The sequence below is a fragment of the Engraulis encrasicolus genome, chromosome 12 (genome assembly GCF_034702125.1).
Source record: "Engraulis encrasicolus isolate BLACKSEA-1 chromosome 12, IST_EnEncr_1.0, whole genome shotgun sequence".
NCBI classification, from domain to species: Eukaryota; Metazoa; Chordata; class Actinopteri; order Clupeiformes; family Engraulidae; genus Engraulis; species Engraulis encrasicolus.
The window spans coordinates 17,847,874-17,868,084 of record NC_085868.1 but is presented as its reverse complement, the minus strand read 5'-3'; the positions used below and the strand labels follow the sequence as shown (position 1 = coordinate 17,868,084).

At 42.9% G+C, this 20,211-nt stretch overlaps 1 protein-coding gene across 1 annotated transcript; it reads left to right on the top strand.

Moving 5' to 3' along the window:
- The first annotated feature begins 14,594 nt into the window (after positions 1 to 14,594).
- On the top strand, positions 14,595 to 19,177 carry LOC134459380 (protein dimmed-like). Its single transcript, XM_063211723.1, has 2 exons — positions 14,595 to 15,779; positions 16,345 to 19,177. Exons 1-2 carry the CDS (start codon positions 14,679 to 14,681, stop codon positions 16,375 to 16,377), a joined length of 1,134 nt encoding a protein of 377 aa, XP_063067793.1. The 5' UTR covers positions 14,595 to 14,678; the 3' UTR covers positions 16,378 to 19,177.
- The last annotated feature ends 1,034 nt before the right edge of the window (positions 19,178 to 20,211 follow it).

Here is a 20,211-nt window from a genome sequence, read left to right as displayed (position 1 = left end):
GCAATGTCAAATCAACGGTCAACTTACTGTCAGCTTTTAAAATGTCACATTGTAGGCTTTATGGCCTATGCTATGGTTGAAGTGTATTCCTATTTTCATAGAAGAACCGAAAACGTGTTGCTTTACATTAGGCTACATTCCATTTGATGAAGAGAGTTGCCAAACGCTTCATCACGCATTACCACCGGCGCGCACTATCTATCAGTTATTAACGCAATGGATATATTAAACAGGGGGTATTACCAAAGAGGGTGGAGTAATAAAGAGGCTTCGAAACCCGCCCACCCAATTCAAAAGTGTGTGCTCAAGTTAGGTCTCCTAAGAGGGTGTTGTCCCCTCCTTCTTCTTCTATTTTTGAGGTGTTTGCACTAGAAGTGCGCTACCGCCATCTACAGTGCTAAGGGTACTCCATTTATTCTCAACCTGAGGACTCCGAAGGTCTCCTAACCGAAGGTCTCCTAAAGGGGCGTTCACCCGACAGAAAGTGGATACCAGAAATGAACTAGAATGACTTATCTCTGTCTAGAGTATCTCTGGTATTACATTTGATGTTAAATAGACTATTTGTTATTAAATGCACGTCAAACATGCTTTTTAAATCATGTATTAGTGCAGTAAGCCTACATTGCTCTTGGTTCGCGCGCACGGGGACAGTGTAGTTGTCTTTTTGAAAATTAATTACTGGAGAGTTTGCACGTTCTATCCGTGGAATCAGCATTGTGAAAGCCCTCAGCGAATGACCATTCATTGTAATATGAGCCGAGACCCTTCACCAAAGCTTCTCTATTTCCGTGCTTGCAGTGTGTATCCGCAACGAACGGAATCCTTACATTTGCCGTTTTTGATAGACAGTTTCAAAGTCGCCGTCATGCTCTGCAACTGTAGCCTATTTTGTCTCGCTGTTATAGCGTGCAGCATTTCCACAGGTATGAAATATGAAATGTCTTCTTTCGCCTATGGAATGCTTTCTAGCATCAGCGCAGCAGATGATCCAGATGAGGGCAGGAGTAGGGCCAGGTAGAGGAAGAGAGTTAGTCAAAATAGATGTTTATGATGAAAATATGGCATAGTCTACAGAAGAACACCATGATATGTGTAGGGTAAAACGTGTAGATGATTTAACAAAGCCATAATTAAATAAGTAAACAAATAGGCCTAAGTGAATGAAAGGACAGACTGTATGCAGAATGCAGTAGGCATGGAGCCCAGGACAACAGTGGAAACGGGTAGCAGGATTTAAGAGAACTAGGCCTAATTGCTGAAAATGCACCAAAATAAGACCAAATGAAACAGGCAACCACTGTTTAATCAATAATTGTCTATGAAGCCTACATTACTTTTTAATAGTTAATTAAAATATTTAGGCCTACATTTAATTTAATTGTTACATTTAATAATAGGCCTAGGCGATTGGGAAGTCAGATGCTAAGAGGGAGGCGTGCATTTTGTCCTCCGTATCAGAGTGGCCTGAATTTGAATTAAATTCCCGGACTGAGAAAAGGGTCCACTCCGGGCCTGGCTTACGCTACAGAAATCCGTCACACTGACCCTTTCAGTGGACAGTGGTAAACATGGCCGCTCGTAGCCAGTGATGCAATAAGAAGAAAAAGACACAAGAAATTCCAAATTTAGTTCATGTCACAAAACAGGCTGACATCTCAAACTTCTCTCGTCTTCATCAGATAAATATTTTGAACTTGTCTTCCACAAATTCTGTATTGTGTAATTTTAGAGATGTGCATTCTCATTGGAGTATGGATAATTTGCACCAAACCCCTGCTTTAACTTGCTTTTAAAAAGTATCAGTTTTGAATAACCCTGTGCAGTCATATCAAGATTAGACCCAGATCAGAACCTTATATTTGGGATAACTTGACCTTGCCTGTTCTTTCATACATGGAGTCCGGATTGAATTTCCCCCTGAAATATTTCAGATATGGATTTCCACAAAAAGCACTGACAGCTCAGACTAGTAGGCGCGTCGGCAGAGAGGAAAGAAGAGAGCAGCAACTGGGCCTTTATGATGTCATCACGACGCCATTTTGGTTTTGGTAGAGTTGTAGCCAGTGGTAGCCAGCAAGTACACAACAATACCTGTGTAGACCTTATCTGTGTGTGGTCATATTGAATTTAGGGATAAAAAATTTCAATTTTTTTGCCTTTCAAATGATAAAAGACACAATAAAAATATTTAAGTGTAACAAACATTTTTTTTTTAATAATATTGTAAAATAATCACCCAAATATTTATCAAACACACTTCTGTTAAGTTTCACCCATATTTTCAGAAATGTCTGTGGTAGATACAGTAAAACGTAGAGCGTATGAAATATTCACAATTTTGTGATCTACATACAGAAATAAACAGAATAAATTTGTGATCTATGATTCAAAAGTTTTTGTGAATTTATTGGCAACTTTAGGCCTACCTTTTGCTGTAGCCTGTATCAGCCCACTACTGTCAACATTCTATTATGTGGTATTTTGTTATCTAATAAATATAAAATGTCAATATAATTCATAAAAATAACTTATGTAAGTAGCATGAATAATTATAGTATAGTAGAGTATAAGTATAGTATGTTTTAATATTAATATGTCAATATGTACTCAAAGTAACGTCCCTGTGCACAACCACTGTCCAGGTGCTGGTGATGTGCAGTAAGAGTAATCCAAGTAAATGAAGGATGAATCACCAGATAAACTACCAGCAAAGAATACCAGTGTGCGGTGATTCATCTTTCATTTACATGTTAAATATGTACCTATTGTAGGCCTACAGCTCTTTTGTTCTGCATCACTGATTCTTGAGAAAGCGGCTAAAACATGTCTCAGCAATAAACTGCCAATTCTGTTGAAAATAAACTACATTTTCAAGAACAAAATGAATCCAGGTAAAGACCCAGGGGTCTGTTACACAAATGTACAGTCGTTTGAAATATTTAAGTGTAATTTTATTACTTTTCAAGGCTATAAACCTGCCCACACCCTGTAAAAACAGCTGTCCCAAGGACAGACATCATCATTTCAATTGACTTCAAATGTAAAAATCACTGATATTATTGAATAATATCACCATGATGTGAAAGTCCATATTGAAGTGGTTCTGCAGATATGCGCATAGTGCGTGTAAAGCAATATTTACTACTATTTTCTGATTGCTCAAGGTTTGTCCAGCATATTAGTCACCACCGTCAGATTTTTTTTTAAAAAGACAATAAAATCAGGTATGCACAAGGTCATTGTCATTACTTAGGACCCCTTTTCAAACCTTTAGCTCTACTGAATACTTCACCATCACTGAAGCTCCTGTAAGTTTACTAATTTCTCCTCAATTTGTTAATTTGTTTGGACACGGGTACTGTCCCAACCATAAACTGTCAACACCGTCAGGGGTTTTAATAGTATTATGTTACATTAATGTTAATTATATATACTTTTTCAGAAGCGGCATGAAGCCCCTAAGAAACAGAGCGAAAACGAAGTGGCTAATGTGAGCAAAAAATGCATAATTTGTAAAGGAGTGTTTTTTTGTCTCACACCGTCAGATGTCACCACCGTCAGATTTTGTTCCGCTCATCATCTTGTTCCATATTTTACTAAATTGTGCTGGCTAATGAAACATTACCAGACATGTTAGTAATAATTGTGACCCAAACTTATACTCCAGCCTCCACTGAGGTGCATTTGGAGGGTTTTTTGTCACAAAACCTGACGGTGGTGACATCTGATGTAGTTCACAAAAAAGCATGTGTTTAACATGTTTTTGACAAGTTTTAAGAATATGATTCCAATAGGTATCTACAGTTATGTTTAATTGTAAAAGTAATTAACTTAAATACAGTAAACATATTTTTCTTTATTTCTAATTCTGTCTGACGCTGGTGACAAAACCTAGAGAGAGCACATTTTATGAAAAATGTAAAACATGGGGAGCTTGGCCAATAAATTCACTGCACAGCCAAGACCCTCATCTATGATAATACACCCATTTTGGATTTGAACAACTTAAAACTTGTTTAAGCCACATTTTCAATAATCAAGGCCTACTTCCTAGAGTATCTAACAAATGAAGAAAAAACACATGCACAAACATACTGTGCACACACTAAAATAAAGTGTTTATGCTAGATGTCATTGACTTGAGAGGGCTATTTATTTTGCTAAATGTAGGTAATAATTAGGTCACTTTCACCACCTTCAGATTACTGTCACCACCGTCAGTTCTTAAAGGATTTATCCGGAGTTGGAACAAGTTTGCCTGATTTTTGCATGTTTGGGATGAAATACAGTCACTCTAGAGCAAAATCAAGGCAAAAGGATGCGTTTTGAGAAAGTTTGATAATATCACGTTAGCCTCGTTAGCCATATCAGCTATGCAATATGAAAGATGCGGGCATCGTTTTTCGGCGGTTACACACATTTCAAAAACACAACATTTTAAAGTCTTGCACAGCTCAAAACAACGTCACACTTACCTCGTAATATGTTGAGGGTATCCACACATAAACCAAAGTGTCCAAAGTCCTTCATGTATTCTTGAAAGGTCTGCAGAATGTGTTTTGTGAACCTACTACCTTGAGAATATCTAAATTACGGTCAAGACAACTATTTGACACTAAAGCCCACCAAGTAGATTGCCGAGTGCGTCGCACCATCAGCTATGATTATTTCCATAGCGAGTAACCACAGCTGATGGTGCGACGCACTCGGCAATCTACTTGGTGGACTTTAGTGTCAAATAGTTGTCTTGACCGTAATTTAGATATTCTCAAGGTAGTAGGTTCACAAGACACATTCTGCAGACCTTTCAAGAATACATGAAGGACTTTGGACACTTTGGTTTATGTGTGGATACCCTCAACATATTACGAGGTAAGTGTGACGTTGTTTTGAGCTGTGCAAGACTTTAACGAGGCTAACGTGATATTATCAAACTTTCTCAAAACGCATCCTTTTGCCTTGATTTTGCTCTAGAGTGACTGTATTTCATCCCAAACATGCAAAAATCAGGCAAACTTGTTCCAACTCCGGATAAATCCTTTAAGTCACCACCGTAAGAAGGAGTTTTGGACATTTTAAATGAATGTCCTTACAAAATTTTCCTTTGGAGTTGTTGAATTATCAAAGTAATAGCAAATTTAAGCCTACACGAATATTTGTGAAATTACAAAAAAATGTTTGATCTATTTAGGCATTAAGTAAGCATTGTCTGACAGCACATATTTTTAAATTAGAACACATGAACCAGTATTAAAATAGAATGAAAGTGAATTTTCAACATTTAAAGGCGTATGTGTGAACCAAAAAACACACACAATCACTTAACAACTCAAGATACATATGCAACCAAATCAATACACTTTTTATTGCTTTTAATTGTGTCTGACGGTGTTGACAAAAAACAAGGTATGATCGGAGAAAAACCTGATTTCTGAAAAAAATTCAAAATGGGGAGATTGGCCTTGTGCATTTCTGAAAAGCCAAGACCTTTGTCTACGAGGATATACCATATTATTTTGTAATTCATTTCGTTTTTTTTCTTTCAAGATTACAACCTGTTTAGCCACTTTCTCAAGAATCAGTGTCATAACAGCAAAATACAAGACAAAAATGAACTTAAGTTTATATAAATACCATAAATAGCTTACAGGTAATCAATAGCCAAGTCATTCATCACATACCATTCACATAGTCTACTGTATTTATTTTACAGACATATTAGACACATCAATAGGGGCATCCATACCACAGCAGTAATGTAGGCCCTACCACTTAACCTTATAACATAGTCAGTTGCCATTGGGGGCATTAGCCCATTTTATTTTTTTTTTAATACTAAGAGGGGCATTGGCAGGCTTATGAGGTCAAGGGGGTATTGGGAAGCTCATGATGAGGTCAAGGGGGCGTTTTTTCAACAACAACAAAAAAAGTTTGAGAACCACTGGTAACGCATCACACAAAATGATTGACTATGAAGGAAATCTGAAATTACTTTTAGGTAGGGCCTATACATGGACTAGCCTGCAATAGGCTACAAATAGCCTATATCAAAACAATGAGCCTAAAACTTACTTTCAAAAACGTTTAACACTAGGCCTAGGGTATGCAATTAAAAAATGCATGCAATGTAGGCCACACACCACCTGCATTTAAATTGTCTAAGATCAAATTTAAACACATTATACCCAAGACAAAACAATAAAAGACAGAACATGAACTCACACCATCCTCACCATCATAACTACATCATAACTACCACCAAACTGCATGTTAGTGTAGTCTCCTCATGTTGTGGTCCTGGATGCGCTGTAATGGTTCTTTTATTCCCTCACCCCAGCAGCAGATAAACTGCATCTCCATCTGGGGAAACGATAAAAAAAAAATACAGTGAGTGACTATTGATAACTTGTCTGTTCTTTGGCATCAGACTTTGTCACTCCTTGTGCTCCGTGCACACATTTTGTGTGCTTGTTTGTGGTAAAGTGCAGCAGGCTGTGCACGATTGGTCGCACTATCCGCTTCTCTGACAAGTTGGCAACATACTTCAGTCCAGCACATTTTTTACAGGCTAAATTTGACATGGAAGTAACGGAAATACCGTGCCCTGAAATCAAGCGAGCTTTGGGAGCCTTTCGCCGGTGAATTGTAGGCTACTGAAGCTAGATTTTGGACATGCTGGACGTTATCGCCAAATTACGATAGAAAGGGCAACAAATGTTAGCTAATATTGCTCATGACCTCATCCACACAGTTGCCGCTACCCAAAAATGTACAATAGCATAATGAAATAGTACCATTTGAAATAGTGATATTATCACGTTTTCAGTGAAGAGATCAGTGAAGTGGGCAGAATTTGGTGACGAATAAATTGCTTGCTATGAAGTTCCTTGATCTTGGTTTTTAGCCCAACATGTCAGGTAGCCTAATCTCCAAGGTATAGTGGTATTAGACAACCATAGATCATATTACAATAGCGGTAGGGCCAATTTAGACAGCCACGGTGTGTGTCATGCAAAACATTGTACCGTAGTCATTTCGTATGCCTACACAAACGTTGAAGCTGTCATTATAGCTAACCTGCAGTCTGTCGCTGAATGCAGCCTATGACACTCGGATAATAATCAAGCTATTAAAAAACTCAATACCATATTTTGGTTTCAAACATCAAACTAGTCTAGTGATATGATTAGAAATAAATCGACTGTTTTACCTGATTGATGCAGTCTCCTCCTCTGGACGTGAAGAAAGTTGGCCATTGACCTCGGCTACTGCACTCATCAGTCCTCTTCACCTCTTCACCAACTTCAATGAAGTCTCCCATATTTTTATCATTGACAGTCGACAACTATAATACATACCTATAGTTCAGCCCCTTTACTGGGAGAAATGTGAAAAACTGGCCCTCGTTGACATTTAATTGAATACCCCGGTTCTAGGTCTTTATTGCTGTTGTTAAAAAACTAAAAGGAATTGGCACATGCTCACAGATTGGAGTCATACGTGTGATCTTTCTAACAGTCTTTGAATTAAGTTTATAGGTTAAAACGGTTCAGTCACAAATGGACCTCTTGTGGAACATGTGCTGATCTCTTCAGAAAGGCACTTCAAGAGTCAATGGGAAAAGCCATTGGGCCAGCCCTGCAGTTTTTACACACCTGCCATTTAAAGAGTAATGGGAGTTGGGACATGACACTTTCACAGTTTGGAGTCATTTCATAGAGCTCGCTAACAACGCGTCAACTAAACTTCTAGGTGAAAGTGTTGATTTTTTATGACCGAAAAAGCCTCCAACACTCTGATCTGTAGAGTGACGGAACACTGTCTCCTGAAGGTTCTACCATTGTTTTCAATGGGGACCCAAACTTGCACAAAATCGCCAAGAACGGAAAAACAACAAGAGACACGGACAGGCTATAGCAGAACAAATGATCTCCAAGCCGAGCCGGTCGTTTTAGTGTTTGAACGGTGTCTCTATCTCGAAAGGCCTAGGAGGAGATCCATTTTCTATTTTTACTGCCCTGCACAAGAAAGCAACAAAGCAAGCAAGCATGAACAGACTTAAAGATGACTAGAATCGGGCCTTGCTCTGCAAGCCCGCTTAATTATTATTCTTTCACATTGAGATTAACTGGCTTTGGCTCATTTTCTGTGAGGAACATGAATCTGAAAAAGAGATTACCCACTTTCTTCACCGTCTCCTTATCTTTCTGTCTCTGCATCTCTCACCCTCAAAAACATATAATAGCTACACAGAAATTCACAAACAGGATGAAGGAAACCTGAAAGTGACATGGGCCATGGCCACATATAGCACACATACCGTAAGTTTTCATTAGTTCCAACTTCATGGCGGGCCAAATGTTTGCCACGTCCGGGCCGGATCTGACCATTTGGGCACGACTGCTGTACTACATGCTCTTTTCCATAGCCCTGCTCCATTGGGGCTGTGTGTGCGTAGGCTATGGGTGTTCATCACCAGTGCCACCCGTGCCATGTCTGTGTGTGTGGTCAAATTGTGTTTGGGTCTGTATATTCTGTGATACAAACACTACACGAATGAAATGTAACCCTGGATTGTAATCTCTAGGGGCCATTATGAATTTGCTGCTATATGGCCCTGTTCTGTGGTGGCTGGGTTCAAGCAGTGTGTTTGCACCCAGTTGCCATGCCTTAGTGTGGCCAAATTGTGTTTGGAACATGAATTCTGTTATAAATGTAATATGAATAAAGGGTAATCCTGCATCGTCCACTACATCCCTCCAGATGACCGATGGTGCTGCCTAGACTCTACTACGGCCAGGGAAGCCGACAGAGAGGGGGACAAAGGGGTCACTAGTCCCAGGCCCCTGGAGAGAGAGAGGGCCCAGAATTGGATCCTCATTACATTGTATGCAGGGGTGTTGTTCAGAGGGGTAAAAGTGTGACCAGTGAGTCACCAGGGCCATATGCATATAGGGGGCCCACACCACACACAGGGGGGTTGGTCCATTGGAGCTGATTGTACATAGGGCCAAATATTTGTTGCTACACCCCTGATTGTTGTAGTATGTATTGGGTTTGGGGCCCTCTCAAATGCCTTTATCCTGGGCTCAGCCAAAGCTGTCAACAGCGGCCCTGTCTATGGCCAGGCTGTCATCATGCTTTAGCGTATGTATCGCACGCTAGTGCATTCAGCGTGTTGGTGCGACGCATTTTGAAGTTAAAGCGTGCTCCTCAACGCAACGGTAAAGCGCTTTCATGCACTTTTGACACGTGACGAGGTTTGCACAGTTTTCCCGCTGTGTCTGCGATTTTGTTTTGTCACAGCGCATTTCAGTTACTAAACACAAAAATGCTTTGCTGTGCCCTAACCAAAACCACCCCTAAACCTAACCTGTCAGTAAAGCAATGTTTCTGCTGCTTTGCTTTTGCCAAGAACAGCAAGATTAGGCGAATTTCTACCTAAATTGTGCCTAAACCAAAACCATCCCTAAAACCTAACCTGTCACAGGGCGTTGTGGAGCACGCTTTAACTTGGAAATGCATATTGGAGACACGCAACAGTGGGTTCAAATCAGCATGTCATAGATACGCCTATGCATGATGACATGTTGCTATGGCCATTATGCAGGCTCAGTTATAGGACTGTGCTTCACAGTGGCTGGGTGCATATGGTGTCTGCCGTACCTCAGTTGCCGCCGGCAACATGCCCGCCACACTCTACTGGGACAACAGGAGCGCGACTTGACTGAGTGCTCCAACCGGGGCTCGAGCCGAGCACGTGGTGTGTGTGAGTGAGTGCTCCTGTGGCGAGGAATAGTGCAAGTGTGTGTGTCTCCGTGTGTGTGTGTGTGTGTGTGTGTGTGTGTGTGTGTGTGTGTGTGTGTGTGTGTGCGCACGCGTCTCTGTGCGCGTGTGTGTGTCTTTATGTGTATGTGTGCGCGCGCGTGCGTGTGTATATGTGTTGCGAGCGCTCGTGGCAGGGGCCGTGACAGCGTCCCAAAGAGTTACTGGTGACAGGTGCGTGACATGTTCTCTGCGGTGGCTCAGGCAAGCAATGCTGTTGACAGAGGTGGCAAATAATGTCACGAGAGATGGAATGGAGGTGGGACGGGGGAGGGGGTGAAAGTCTCACCGAGGAGCACAGGAGGTTTAATGGAGAGGAGAAGGAAGTGTGTGGTGCTCCAAAGAAAGAGCAAGGGAGAAGAGATGGAGGTGAGATGGGGGAGGGGGGGGGGCAGTCTCACCGAGGCGCACAGGAGCTGTCATGGAGAGGAGAAGGAGGTGTGTGGTGGTCTAAATGAAGAGCAAGGGAGAAGAGAGGGAGGTGGGACGGTGGAGGGGGCAGACGGTCTCACCGAGGAGCACAGGAGGAGGTGGGGTGTTATGGAGAGGAGAAGGAGGGAGAGGGAGGTGTGAGGTGTGAAGAGCAGGGGAGAAGAATGGGAGGTGGGTTGACATGATGATGGGGTGGGGAGCAGTGCAGGATATTGTAGTATAGGAGGTGGTGCTTTCCTTGAACAGGGGATGAAATGGGATGTGGTAGGGGAGCAGGGACGAGGAGGGAGAGAGAAAGGGAGCGGAGCAGAGAGGCACATAGAGGACTGGAGCAGTGTGGGGTGGTGCTTTTGTTGAACAGGTGATGAGATGGAGTGGGGTAGGGGAGCAGGAGCAGGAGCTGACAGAAGGGTAGAGGAGTGCAGAGGAGCATTATACTGCCCTAAAAAGACAAAGTGCAGTAACTACATATTAAGGCAAAATTGAGTTTAGACTGAAAATAGTCTTTATAACACCTCCTTCATATCCTATCATGCTTATCAGGCTTATCATGAGGTCAAGGGGGTTTTGTTCCAAAAAAGGTTGAGGTGGTAGGGTGGTGGGGCTTGTGGAGCAGGGGGATAAGAAGAGGCATGGGGGTGGGGTGGTGTGGTGTAGGGTGGTGGTGGTGGTGTGGTCGCTTGGGGAGCAAAAGGGATAAGAAGAAGGATGGAGGTGGTGTGGTGTGGGGATGACTCTCTCTAGAGAGGGCAGGTGAGAAGATGAGGTGGGGAGGTGTTGTGGTGGTGTAGTTTGGTGGTGGTTTGGTTGCTTGGGGAGCAGGGGGATAAGAAGAAGCATGGAGGTGGTGTGGTGTAGGAGGTGGTATGGGAGTGTAGGGTGGGGATGGTTCTCTCCAGTGAGAGCTGTTGAGGAGATGAGACATGGAGGCTGGAGGGAGGCTGACTGAGAGGTGGAGGGTGATGTGTGTGTGTGTGTGTGTGTGTGTGTGTGTGTGTGTGTGTGTGTGTGTGTGTGTGTGTGTGTGTGTGTGTGTTGAGCTCGTCTCGAGCTGTGAGACAGTGACATATCCTGCTCAGCAATACACAGGGGAGAGAGAGAGCACACAGCACCTTTCTACCGCGATGCCCCTCAGAGCATGCACCTGCAACACCACCGCTGCACAGATGGTGTGGACGGTGTGGGAAAATGACAAGGAGAGAGAAAGAGAGACAGACAGAGGGAGGGCAAGGAGAGAGAGAGAGAGAGAGAGAGAGAAAAGAAACGGTACAACTATCTCTATGGTTCCTTTTCCCTTGTGTTCAATGATGACAAACACATCACAAGGACTCCCTATAAAGACTGAATATGCCTCACGGGAGCTAGTTATTTCACTGCTGATCATATGACAGATTAATCAGACTGGCAGTAGGGATTGTTAGCAAAGCTTGTAGATGTATAGCCTGGTATAAAAGGCTAAAAAAAATCCCCATTGATATGTGAAAACTACTTCTACTTCTTTCACTTTTTCATTCCTCATGTGTAGGCTAAGCACCATTTGGTGGCCTTAGTCTACCATTCTCAATGATTGCATAGGCCTAGTGCAGTGATCTGAATTTGAGATGCAATAATGTAGTCAAATTAACCAGCCTAACCTGCTGTTTTCATTGTACTCGGCGTCAAAAAAGTGATATTATGCCCTTGATGAAAGTTGGTGATTGTTTGTGTGCAGGTGTCTTGCCCACATGCCAAGTTAGAGGGCAAGTGTTTTACAGGTGCATAGCCACATCCATGCTGCCTTTCTCTCCTCCGAATCAATGCGCAGCCGGTAATGCTGAAATTGTTTAGTAGGGTTCACTGTTCCATCAGCATTGCACGTGCTGTTGTAAGCGCATGATACAGTAGATACACACTGCCATCTTGTGGATATTATAGCACCATTTCAAAATAATGCCTGTAGGCCTGTCGCACTGTATTGATTGGCACCTTCTTTCTTTCTGTCTTTCTTTCTTTCTTTCTTCAAGCTAAGACAAATGGAGGAGCAGTGGATAAAACTAATAAGATGTATTTATGAATGAAGAAATAGGAATTAACAACCTGATTTGTCTTCAATTACCAACAGTGCTATTGCCTCAGTGGATTGAAGTGACATGATGACGCCATACCAGGGAAGAACGAGAGCTCCACATTTTTTTTTTTATTAAACCAATGTATTTAGTTCTGCTATGTATATGTTAAGTGTCATGTACATCCACAGATATTTATATCAGCTCCAAAGATGGTGCGAGCGAGTGGCGTGCGCCTGAGCTTTTAGCCGCAGGGACGCTTGGAGGGCGCGGGAAACACCTGCACTGTTCACTCATGAGGGCAAGACGACGCTGCGCGGCATGAGGGAGGCAGGCTCAAGGCTGGCTGGCTGGCCAGCAGCGACAACTCATTTGGTGCGGTCGAGTCCCCCCCCCCAAATATTATAGAGGGGAGGAGAGAGGGCCTCAGTGCGTGTCGTGACCCCACGTCGTCGGTCAAAGTAGGCTATGTTTGTTTTGCCACCGCATAGGTAACTAAATCATTGGCACAAATTTAGATTTCAACGACCCATGCTTGTTTTTCGGCGTTAGTAAGCCGAGTCAAACCATAGACCTGTTAGTTCAATTTTGATGTGACAGTGGACGGCTATTATTGGCCTATTGTGCATAAATACATAAACAAACAATCAATGTACCAGATATAAGTTAATTATTAATTCAGCATCAGCTGAATGTGTTAAAGCATGGGCCTATTCAGAAGCAACAGTAGGCAAATTATAGCCTACAGAATGATACAGTATATCATTAAAACCCTACTAAATTTCAATTCAATTAATAACAATAAATAATAAAAATAAACTCACTTCAAAGAAGTAAAGTAAATTACATAGGCTAATGCACTTGCGACATGTTGACCTGTTGTGAAGCGCATATCATCCTTTTCCTTAATCAACCAATTCTATTTATATTATTTCATCTATTTCATGTTATTTTTTATTGCCATTTTATTTCATTATTACTACTATTTAATATTGTTGTTACCCTACTGTTAACCACATTGAGCTACATGTTTTATATGAATTGTGCTATATAAATACACTTATTAGCCTTGACATTTAGCCGATTTGAAAAGTAAACTGATGGTGTGTGGAAAGGTGATTAAGCTTAACCCCCAGTTGCTAGCTTGTCATGAAATGAAAAAAGAGAGAACAACAAACTGTGGTACTGCGTTGTTGCACCTGGTAACAAACAATACCTGTATATAATTTTCTTGTGTAAGTCGATGTCCTTACAAAGGCTCTTCTATTATATCACACAGCGTGTTGTGTATCTGTGTACAAATGAATCTATTATGTGTTCATTAAGACTAAACAGGCTTGCACGTTAATCTGTGTAGCTCACTTGCAAAAGATTGTGTGACGCAAATAAATACTGCATGCACTGTATGTGTATGGTCCTGAATCTCTGCATAATATATGAAGCGCTTTCTTTCCCTCCACGGACCGCGACAGGTGTGGAGAGACCCTCGCTCCACGTCACGTCGCTCGCTCCGCTCTCTCCCACCTGTTCCTCTTTTTCCGGGTGCCTCCCAGTGGCAGCCCAGAACGGATCAGGATTGGGATCAGTCATTCAAGAAATTCTATGCCTCCCCTGCCCAGCCAGGAGGGGGCCAGGCCATGCTGGTGCTCTTCAGCAGTGTTTCCCAACCAGGGGTACGTGTACCACTAGGGGTACACGAGCACACCTCAGGGGGTACTTGGGAAAATGTAATAGTAACAAATATATGGAGTGTTGTCACATTGGGATAGAGGAACAGATATAGAGCATGAATGAGAGGGGTACTCATTATATGACAAAAATTACTTAGGGGGTACGCAGGATGAAAAAGGTTGGGAAACACTGCTCTACAGCTACCGGGAAGCGTAGGCAGGGGTGCCGACAGGGAGGGACAAAGGGTTCAGTTGTCCCGGGCCCAGGGAGAGAGGGGGCCCAGAATTGGTTCCTTATTACATTGTATGTAATGGGCTGGGGGCCCTTTCAGACGACTTTGTCCTAGGCCCGGCCAAAGATATCAGCGGCCATGAGTGTAGGGCAACCCGTGAGTGTGTGTGTGTGTGTGTGTGTGTGTGTGCGCGCACTGTGAATGTTGCAGTGTTAATTCAACACTCTGAGAGTCAAATTACACACTTCTGTACACTGTAAGAGTTGAATCAACACGGTGCATATGGGGGAGTGTGTGTTTGTGTGTGTGTGTGTGTGTGGGGTAGGGGTAGGGTGGGGTGGGGTGCTGTGGTCTTCAGGCTGCGCTGCGTTGCGTATGTAGCTCGCTCCTCGGCAGCGGCCGGTCACCGGATCGGATCGCCAGCAGCTGTGCCTGTTGCACTGTGCTATTTTTCACTCGGGCATAAAGTGATGGGCAGCCAGCGTTGTCCTGCTAGCGCCCGCAAGGCTCGGGGGGCTCACAGTCTTCTTCTCCTGCAGAGCTCCAGTGCTCAGTCCTCAGCCCCAGTGGAGGTAGAGTGGAGGTGGACGAAGAGGAACCAGCAACAGAACCACCACCAGAACCAACACGGACACGGACACGGACACGGACAAGCAACTGCAACAGCAGCAGAACCACCACCAGAACCGACACGGACACCGACAAGGACAAGCAACTGCAGCAGCAACAGCAGCAGCATTAGCGCCATGAAGTCCACTGAGGCAGACCGGGAGAGAGACCGAGGAAAGCGTGGTCCCTTGGGCCTGAACCTTCCCCTGTTGCCGCGGCCCCCTCCGCTGCTGGCAACCTATCACTCGGATCTGGACGAGCTGGACAGCGGCAGTGAAAGTTCAGATAAGTCCACAGGAGGTGGTGGAGGAGGTGGTGGACGGAGCGTTCGAGCTGGGAGTCCCCTTGGAAGTCAAGGAGGAGCAGAGGGGGACGACAGAGGACTGGGAGCAGGTGGTGGTGGTGGTTTGGGTGGCAGAGGTGGTATAGGAGACGTTGTTGGTGGTGGTGGTGGTGGTATTGGGGCTGACAGCGGTATCGGTATCTGTATCGCTGGACGTACCGGTAAGCGAGTCACTCGGCGCCTGGTCGGGGTCAGCAAGCAGCGGCAGGCGGCCAACGCACGCGAGCGCGACCGGACGCACAGCGTCAACACGGCCTTCACGGCGCTGCGGACCCTGATCCCAACGGAGCCGGCCAACCGCAAGCTGTCCAAGATCGAGACGCTGCGCCTGGCCTCCAGCTACATCGCCCACCTGGCCAACGTGCTTCTGCTGGGGGACGGCTGCATGGACGGACAGCCCTGCATGAAGTACCAGAACATGCTGCACAATAGCATGCAACACACGGGCCCGACAGGTGGTGTCTCCAGCAACAGGAATAGCAACAAAAACAACAGCAGCAGCGGCAGCAGCAGCAATGGTAGTAGCCCAAGCCACAATCACAACTCAAGCCCTACTACTACTACCGCCCCCAGCCTAAGGCCCATTTGCACTTTTTGCCTAAGCAACCAGAGAAAACTGGTAAGTTGCACAGGGGGTTGAAGTCAGAATCAGACTCAGGGTTTTATTGGCCAAGTAGATTTTACGTACAGTACATGCACAAGGAATTTCGACTGTGGCAGACGTTAGATCTCTGTGTGCCTATCTAGTCTAAAATGTTAAATAATCATGCTTCTTGTTGTTTATGTGGCTAGACATCCTGGCTGCCTCTCTGAACTTTCGAGGATGTCAGTAGTAAGAAGTAAACAGTGTAGGCTACGCCCTCTGTCACAGTCAGCCAGAAAGACAAGACCTAGCCCTTAAAGGTCATGCCAAGTCAATGTGTATAAACAAGCAAGGGCTGCTGTAGACTAGTTGGAAGGGTGGGTTTTGGAATAGGCAGCTATCAATGTGTAGTTCGAGTTGATTTTCTTTTTTTATCATATCATTGCGAGCATTGCGAAGTGTTGCTTTCGATGTAGCCCCCTGCTGTTTTGAAGATTGGAGGGGATTGGAAATATTGATCCACTGTCTGTGAGAGAGCATGCAAAGACATGTCAGTGCTGACTGTAGTTTTTATTTTTTGCCCTCCCTCTCCCTTCCACAGCTGAGAGATGGAGAAAAGCACACACATGTCTGAACGTGGAAAAAGAGAGGACTTTCGGCTGCTAACCTAACCTAACCACTCAATGATGTTTACATGTAAAAAAAATGTGACATTTCATTTTAAGGAAGCACATGTGTATATTTTTTTCTAATTATTTCAAAAATGGCACAGGAAAAAGTAAGAAGGCAGCAGCTGTAGCAACAGTATAGAAAGAGAGAGAGAAAAAATATTTATAACACTGAAATGCACTTTTCATTTTCCTCAATAATGTCTGTCTACTGTGCAGTGTTTTGGTTGACCGAAAGGCAAGCCCCCCCAACCCCGAGTCCATGCGTAAAGTTGCACCTGGTGAGGAGTTTATTTCTGTTACAGAAATAGTAAGCCTTAGCTCCCCTTTCTAAAAAAAAATCACTCTCACCTCTCTCTCTCTCTCCACCCCTGTTTGGTCACATGATTGCAATCCAAACCAGGACGCTACAGCCGTCGCTGTCAGTATAGTGATGGCTTTCTGCCTTCCCTTTTGCGTGAGAGAGAGTGAGAGAGAGAGAGAGAGAGAGAGAGAGAGAGAGAGAGAGAGAGAGAGAAATAGCAAGGGTGATCTAGAAAGTAACTGCACATAAGTCATCTCAGGTCAATTTAACTGATCTGCGAAGCTATGACACAACCTTTTGGGGGGGTGGGGGTTTCACTCTTTTGTGCATAAAAACGAATCAAGGAGAAAGTATTATTTTTGTGACGGCTTTTCTTTGTTTGAGTTCAGTTCAGTTTGACTTTGTGAAACAGGCAGCAGAAAACAGACGGACAGTATTTATAAGAAAGTCTATTGTAAACTGGGTTACCTGGTCACCTATTGAGTAAACTGACCAGAACTGCAGCATATGTGACAAAAAAAAACCTTTATACACTGCAAAAGTTTCCTCGCAGAGCCGTCAATTGGATAATGGAGGAACCTAAAAGTTCTCAGATTTTCTGACAAAACTTACGTTTTAGGAAGAACCCCAAGAGAAGCTTTAGGGCAGTGGTTGCCAACCTTTTTTAGTACGGGACCCCATTTTGATATCCCACATTTCTGGCGACCCCATATTTTTTTCTCGATAAAATTCAAACATGGCTGAGCTATTAAAAGTATAGATATTTATGACAGTCTGAGATCGTAAATGGCGTCTATTGAATAGTAATGAACATTACTAAGTAGGCCTAATAGTTGTCAGTATTCTTTTTGTTCACAACCAGACCCCATTTGAATTCCAGGCGACCCGACATGGGGGCGTGACTGCAGTGTTGAAAAACACTGCTTTAGGATTTCTTCCACAGTGGCAATCAAAGGTTTATCAAATAATAGTTGGGTCCCTGGGTTCTCTAAGGAATATTTCAGAAAACCTTGGGTTTCTTTTTTTGATCTCTTAATGGTTCCTCCATGGTCGTAACCTGAAGCTTCTTTATGAAACTTTTCATGTTTACAGTGTACTTTGCAAAGGTGGTCACAACTGTTTTAAGAAGTAAAAGCCCTGGTGTACCCCATACCTTGATTTAAGCACATGCAGTACATACTGTAGGTGGGTCAATCAGCTCTCCTAACTGTGTGTGAGGCTTGCACTGATTACAATCAAAAAATGTTTTTTCTTTCTGAATGGCAGTATGAAATATAGAGTATACAGTGGGCTGGTCTCTTGCTCTGCGAAGCCAGACAACCCCCTCCCCCACACACACTGGAAGTGTGCCCTGGTGGAGGACAGAGAGATACCTAGAAAGTCGAGTGTCTACTGGCCAGAAGCCATATTTTGCCGTACCATGTGACTGGTGTGTTTCTAAACAAGGGCCGTGCAGTGAGTCTACGGAAGTCAGACGAGACAGCCATGTAGAATGGTTATGCTGTTGCTGACGTCAGTGTTCGATGCCTTGCAGAAAGAGTAGAACATTCCAGGTTCACAAAATCATGACACATATTTGTATTTTCCAGCTGATATAAGTAACCAGCTTATTCTAATTAGCATGACTCCTCCTCACTCAGGCGAGTTAGCTAATAAGAATGAATCCTAGCACTGACAAAGGCCAGACGGATAAGAGCAGTCAGCATTTTTATGTCTGTATACCCTATTGTAGAATTAAGGGTTTTTAATATAACTACTACCTTGACTCTGAGGAGAGTGCTTTGGATTTAGTCAATTATTCTATAAAGCCTTAAAAGGAAAAAACAGATGCACCCCTTCTACTTGGAGAAAAGACTCAAGTGCTCATTATTTTTTCTTTTTGCCATAAATTGGCTAATTAATGAAATCACAGACAGACAGAACATATGGTAGGACTTTTACTTTACTGAACCTGGGAGGTCCCTGCCTGTTGTGCATTGGGACATACAGTACCATCAGCTGTTGTGTCAAGTGCTGGTATTGCTGAGCAAAGTCATTTGTTAAACTTGAATTTCATTTTGCTGTGTTTTTATTTTTTTTGTTCTTCCTCACTTGGGGTGAGGCACTGTTGAAAAAGAGAATCACACCTTCTTTTATCAATAGACGTTTTTTTTTTTTTTAAGTTGCCATGAAAATGAAAATGTAAGTTTCACTTGACAAATGGTCATTGAAACTATTTTCATTCAAGACTAAGGTCAAAGTGGGCAATTGTTTTGACTGTTTTGATTTATAATGCATAGTGATATGCACTGATACAGGGAGATTTTTTGTTTTAATATTTATTTAGACTTGTGTTTTCAGATAAATGTTTATGTATTGTATTAGATGTCACTTAAACCAATTAATTTTGTTATTTATTAATGAGGGACATTTTCAGTTAGTGGAGTGTTAAGCACTCCACTCACAGAATGGAACCTTATTTTTTTTAAAAACAACCCTTTCGTTTACTTAGCTGAAACAAGCAACTTGTTTCAGTTCAGTCCCATCAGCACTTTTGCACTGAGTTTATTTAATTAGAAAACTGCTGTACAAATGAACCTCTTTTTTCCTCATGTTTAGTTTTTTTCCTTCTTTCAAACTACTGTCCATGATGCTTGTGTTTTGCATCCATCATTGATTAAGCAGTGCAAAATGAACTAGTAAAATTGTTTACCGACACCCAGAATGTTCAGCGAAGCAGCGCAGCACAAAAAAAAAATGTCAGCTGAAAAGTAGCTTACCTGGAGATACCTCACAGAGCAGCCCGGGATGCCATGGAAAGCCACCCACCTGTGCTCACCTGGGAAGCAAGGACTACCTCCGATTCCTACCTGAATGTGGGACAATGATCTCAGCATACTTGAATTGTCTGACTTTCAATCCATGCAATGGTGTCCTTTGCACACAAAATGATTGTAGTGCTACAGAGTTTTATTTTTTGTACATTTCGCCTTTTCTTGTGCTATTTATCAGACATAAATTATTTTTGAAAAGGACGTCTGTCTATGATTATTGAAATACAGTAGGCCTAGTGCTTGCATGATTGTTATATTAAAAAAAAACAAAGACTGACTGAGTCAATGGTGCCACCTGGTGGGCAGTTTGTGAAAGAGCAGCTCAGTGCTGTGATTGGCAAACGCCAAAAAGCAGGAAGATTTAACATGTCTATGGCAATAATTGATTTAACAGGTTGAAAGAAAGGGGGAGGGGTCAGGAAATCCAAATTAATTTGGGACACTTGAATATGCTCCAAGATAAGGGTATAATCACATATTTGACCGAATATTGAAGGATTTGTCTTTGTTTCAACACTACAAAAGAAGAGAGGGGACAGTCATTTAAAATACCAACTCACATATGGAGACTGTAAACTTCGGTCCACTCCATTAAAATCATACATAACTTAATAGCGTTTAATGAAGCACTCTAGACGGCCATGATATTCAAGATAAAAGCTAAAGGTTGGTTTGGGTTCAGC